Source organism: Capricornis sumatraensis, chromosome 15, assembly GCF_032405125.1.
Source record: "Capricornis sumatraensis isolate serow.1 chromosome 15, serow.2, whole genome shotgun sequence".
Classification (NCBI taxonomy): Eukaryota; Metazoa; Chordata; class Mammalia; order Artiodactyla; family Bovidae; genus Capricornis; species Capricornis sumatraensis.
The window spans coordinates 24,320,227-24,326,048 of NC_091083.1; the positions used below are offsets into that span (position 1 = coordinate 24,320,227).

At 38.3% G+C, this 5,822-nt stretch overlaps 1 protein-coding gene across 1 annotated transcript; it reads left to right on the forward strand.

The window, feature by feature from the left end:
* Positions 1-1,217: 1,217 nt before the first annotated feature.
* Positions 1,218-1,715, forward strand: LOC138091743 (large ribosomal subunit protein eL21-like). The gene has a single exon (XM_068987705.1). The coding sequence runs from the start codon at positions 1,233-1,235 to the stop codon at positions 1,713-1,715; it is 483 nt and encodes a 160-aa protein (XP_068843806.1). The 5' UTR covers positions 1,218-1,232.
* Positions 1,716-5,822: the final 4,107 nt, after the last annotated feature.

Genomic DNA, 5,822 nt, shown 5'->3' on the forward strand with positions numbered 1-5,822 from the left:
TCATTGGAAGGACTGATGTTGAAGCTGAAACTCCAATACTTTGGCCACCTGATGTGAAGAGCTGACTCATTTGAAAAGACCCTGATGCTGGGAAAGACTGAAGGCAGGACGAGAAGGGCATGACAGATGATGAGATGGTTGAATGGCATTACCAACTCAATGGATGTGGGTTTGGGTGGACTCCGGGAGTTGGTGATGGACAGGGAGGCCTGGTGTGCTGCAGTACATGGGGTCACAAAGAGTCAGACACGACTGAGCGACTGAATTGAACAGACCAATCACAAACAATGAAGTTGAAACTATATTTAAAAATCTTCCAACATGCTGAAGTCGAAGACCAGATGGCTTCAAAAGGAAACTCCATCAAATATTTAGAGAATAACTATTACCCATCAGCCTCAAACTCTTCCAAAAAAATTGAAAAGGAAGAAACACTCCCAAGCTCATTCTACAATTCTGTCATCATCACTGTGACAACAAAAGCAGACAAATAGATCACATGCACAAAAAAGAAAATATAGACCAATATCATTGAAGAACATAGACTCAATAATTATTAAAAACTAGTAAACAGAATTCAACAGCCCATTAATAGTATCATTCACTGTGATAGTGAGATTTATCCCAGTGATGAAAATAGCATATGCAAATCAATGTGATACACCATATTAACAAATTGAAGAATTAAAAACCATATGATCATTTCTGTAGATGCAGAAAAGCTTTTGAAAAAATTAAACACCCATTTATGATAAAAACTCCAGAAAATGGATATACAGAGAACATAATTCAAACCCACATATGACATACCCACAGCAAACATTCTGTGTGGTGAAAAACTGAAATGTTTCCTTTGAGATAAGGAATAAGATGATGACCACTCTTGACATTATTATTCAACAGTTTTGAAAGTCCTAGTTACAACAGAGAAGAAAAATAAAGGGAATCCAAATGGGAAGAGAAATAAAACTGTCACTGTTGCAGATGACATGATACTTAACATAGAAAATCGTAAAGATGCTAACAGAAAACTACTAGTGCTAATCACTGAATCTGGCAAAGTTGCACAGTACAAAAATATGCAGAAATCTCTTGCATTCCTATACACTAACACTGAACAATCAGAGAAATTAACAATCCCCTTTATCATTGCAACAACAACAACAACAACAAATAAAATGCCTAGGAATAGCTTTTCGGCCGGAACCGCCATCTTCCAGTGATTCGCCAAGATGACCAACACAAAGGGAAAGAGGCGGGGCACCCGCTACATGTTCTCCAGGCCTTTCAGAAAACATGGAGTTGTTCCTTTGGCCACATACATGCGAATCTACAGGAAGGGTGATATTGTAGATATCAAGGGAATGGGTACTGTTCAAAAAGGAATGCCTCACAAATGTTACCATGGCAAAACTGGGAGAGTCTACAATGTTACCCAGCATGCTGTTGGCATCATTGTAAACAAACAAGTTAAGGGCAAGATTCTTGCCAAGAGAATTAATGTGCGTATTGAGCATATTAAGCACTCTAAGAGCCGAGATAGCTTCCTGAAACATGTGAAGGAAAATGATCAGAAAAAGAAGGAAGCCAAAGAGAAAGGGACTTGGGTTCAGCTGAAGTGCCAGCCTGCTCCACCTAGAGAAGCACACTTTGTGAGGACCAATGGAAAGGAACCCGAACTGTTGGAGCCCATCCCCTATGAATTCATGGCCTGATGGGTGTAAAAATAAAGACCTGGACTGTAAAAAAAAAAAAAAAAAATGCCTAGGAATAAATCTACCTAAGGAGGCAAAAGATTGATACACAGAAAACTATAAGATACTGATAAGATATATCAAAGACACACAAACAAATGGAAAGATATACCATGTTTTTGGATTGGAAGAATCAATATTGTGAAAATTACTATCCAAAGCAATCTACAGATTCAATGCAATCCCTATCAAATTCAGTTCAGTTCAGTTCAGTCGCTCAGTTGTGTCCGACTCTGCGACCCCATGAACCGCAGCATGCCAGGCCTCCCTGTCCATCACCAACTCCCGGAGTTTACCCAAACTCATGTCCATTGAATCTGTGATGCCATCCAGCCATCTCATCCTCTGTCATCCCCTTCTCCTGCCCTCAGTCTTTCCCAGCATCAGGGTCATTTCAATTGAGTTAGCTCTTCACATCAGGTGGCCAAAGTATTGGAGTTTCAGCTTCAACATCAGTCCTTCCAATGAACACCCAGGACTGATCTCCTTTAGGACAGACTGATTGCAGTCCTTCCAGTCCAAGGGACTCGCAAGAGTCTTCTCCAATACCACAGTTCAAAAGCATCAATTTTTTAGTGCTCAGCTTCCTTTATAGTCCAACTCTCACACTCAGACTCGACTACTGGGAAAAACCACTAATATGGGAGAAACCATGGCCTTGACTAGAAAACCTTTGTGGACAAAGTAATGTCTCTGCTTTTTAATATGCTTAATTGGTCATAACTTTCCTTCCAAGGAGTAAGCGTCTTTTAATTTCATGGCTGCATTCACCATCTGCAGTGGTTTTGGAGCCCCCCAAAATAAATTCAGCCACTGTTTCCACTGTTTCACCATCTATTTTCCTATCAAATTACTAATAGTATTTTTCACAGATTCAGAACAAAAAGTTTTCACAATTTGTAAGGAAAAATTAAAAAACACACCTCAAATAACCAAAGCAATCCTGAGGTGGTGGAGGGAGAAGCTGGAGAAATCAGGCTTCCTGATGTAAGACTGTACTACATAATCTACAGTAATGGAGACAGTATGGTATTGGCATAAAAACAGAAATATAGACCAATGAACAGGGCAGGAATCCCAGAGAAACTGATGGACTGTGGTCACCTATGAAAATGGTGACAAGAATACACAATGTTGGAAAGACAGTTTCTTCAATAATTGGTGCTGGGAAAACTGGACAGCTACATGTAAAAGAGTGAAATTAGAACACGCCATAACACCATACATAAAAATAAATGTTAAATGAATTAAAGACCTGAATGTAAGGCCAGACAGTGTAAAACTCTTAGAGGAAAACATACGCAGTTCACTCTTTGACATAAATTACAGGAAGGTATTCTTTGGCCCGACTCCTAGAGTTGTGAGACTAACAAAAATAAACAAATGGAACCTATTTAGAGCTTTTTGCACAGCAATAAAAACTATAAAGAACATGAGAACACAGCCCTCAGAAGGGGGCGAAATGTTTGCAAATGTAGCAACTGAAAAGAAATTAATCTCTAAAATATACACACAGTTCATGCAACTCAATCAGAAAATGGGTCGAAGACCTATTAGACATTTCTCCCAAAACGAGATAGAATGGCCACAAAGCACATGAAATGATGCCCAACATCACTAATAATTAGAGAAATGAAAATCAAAATTACAATGATGTATCACCTCACACCAGTCAGAATGGCAATCATCAAAAAATCTAGAGACAGTAAATGCTGGAGAGGGTGTGGAGAAAAGGAAACCCACTTGCACTATTGGTGGGAATGTAACGTGGTGCAGCCACTATGAAAAATAGCATCAAGACAGTATGGTACTGGCCCAAAGACAGAAATATAGACCAATGAAACAAAATAGAAAGCCCAGAGAAAAATCCACACACCTCTGGACACCTTATCTTTGACAATGGAGGCAAGAATACACAATAGAGAAAAGACAATCTTTTTAACAAGTGGTGCTGGGAAAACTGGTCAACCACTTGTAAAAGAATGAAACTAGAACACTCTCAAACACCATACACAAAAATAAACTTAAAATGGATTAAAGATCTAAACATAAAACCAGAAACTATAAAGCTCCTAGAGGAGAACATAGGCAAAACACTCTCTGACATAAATCACAAGCAGGATCCTCTATCACCCACCTCCCAGAATATTGGAAATAGAAGGAAAAATAAACAGATGGGACCTAATTAAAATTAAAAGTTTCTGCACAACAAAGGAAACTATAAGCAAGGTGAAAAGACAGCCTTCAGAATGGGAGAAAATAATAGCAAATGAAGTAACTGACCAAGAATAAATCTCAAAAATATACAAGCAACTCCTGCAGCTCAATTCCAGAAAAATAAACGACTCAATCAAAAAATGGGCCAAAGAACTAAGTAGACATTTCTCCAAAGAAGACATACAGATGGCTAACAAACACATGAAAAGATGCTCAATATCACTCATTATCAGAGAAACTCAAAGCAAAACCACAATGAGGTACCATTTTATGCCAGTCAGAATGGCTGCTATCCAAGTCTCCAAGCAATAAATGCTGGAAAGGGTGTGGAAAAAAGGGAACCCTCTTACACTGTTGGTGGGAATGCAAACTAGTACAGCCACTATGGAGCACAGTGTGGAGATTCTTAAAAAATGGAAATAGAACTGCCATACGACCCAGCAATCCCACTGCTGGGCATACACACCGAGGAAACCAGAATTGAAAGAGACACATGTACCCAATGTTCATTGCAGCACTGTTTATAATAGCCAGGACATGGAAGCAACCTAGATGTCCATCAGCAGATGAATGGATAAGAAAGCAGTGGTACATACACACAATGGAGTATTACTCAGCCATTAAAAAGAATACATTTGAATCAGTTCTAATGAAGCGGATGAAACTGAAGCCTATTATACAGAGTGAAGTAAGCCCAAAGAAAAACACCAATACAGTATACTAACACATATATATGGAATTTAGAACAATGGTAACTATAACCCTGTATATGAGACAGCAAAAGAGATAAAGATATATAGAACAGTCTTTTGGACTTTGTGGGAGAAGGTGAGGGTGGGATGATTTGGGAGAATGGCACTGAAACATGTACAATATCATATGTGAAACAAATCACCAGTCCAGGTTTGATGCATGATACAGGATACCCGGGGCTGATGCACTGGGATGACCCAAAGGGATGAGATGGGGAAGGAGGTGGGAGGGGGATTCATAATGGGGAACACATGTACACCCGTGGCGAATTCATGTCAATGTATGGCATAACCAATACAATATTGTAAAGTAATTAGCCTCCACTTAAACTAAATAAATTTATATTTAAAAAAAAGCTAAAAACAGAGTTAACATATGACTCAGCAAACTTACTTCTGGGCAGGTACTCAGAGAAAACCATAATTCCAAAAGATACATGCACTGTAGCAGTATTTACAATAGCTGGGACATGTAAGCATGCTAAATGCCCATCATCAGAGAAACGGATAAAGATGATGTGGCACTGTAGCATATATATATGGAATATATATAAAAAGAAATGAAATAGTGCAAATTGCAGAGATGTGGCTAGACCTAGTGGCTGTCATACAGAGCAGAGTGAGGTGTGTCAGAACGAGGAAAACAAATATCATATACAAATGTATATATGTAGAATCTAGAAAAATACTACAAATGAATCTATTGAAAAGCAGAAATAGAGACACAGACAGATATATGGACACCAAGATGGGAAAGGGGGAGTGGGATCAATTGGAAAATTGGATCCACACATATGAAATTTTATGTATAAAATTGATAACTGATGAGAGCCTACTGTGTAGGAAACTACTCAATGCCTGGTGGTCACAAAGAAGGGATATACGTAAATGTATAGCTGATGCATTTTGCTGTTTAGCAGAAACTAACAACATTGTAAAGCAACTACAATGAAAATTTTTTAAATAAATAAAAATGAAATAATGCCATTTGTAGCAATGTGGACAAAAGAATACACACAAGAAGTACAGAATCCAACTAAAAATGTTTACAATGACAATAATTATATGAAAATGAAAGTGTTAGTAGCTCAATTGTGTC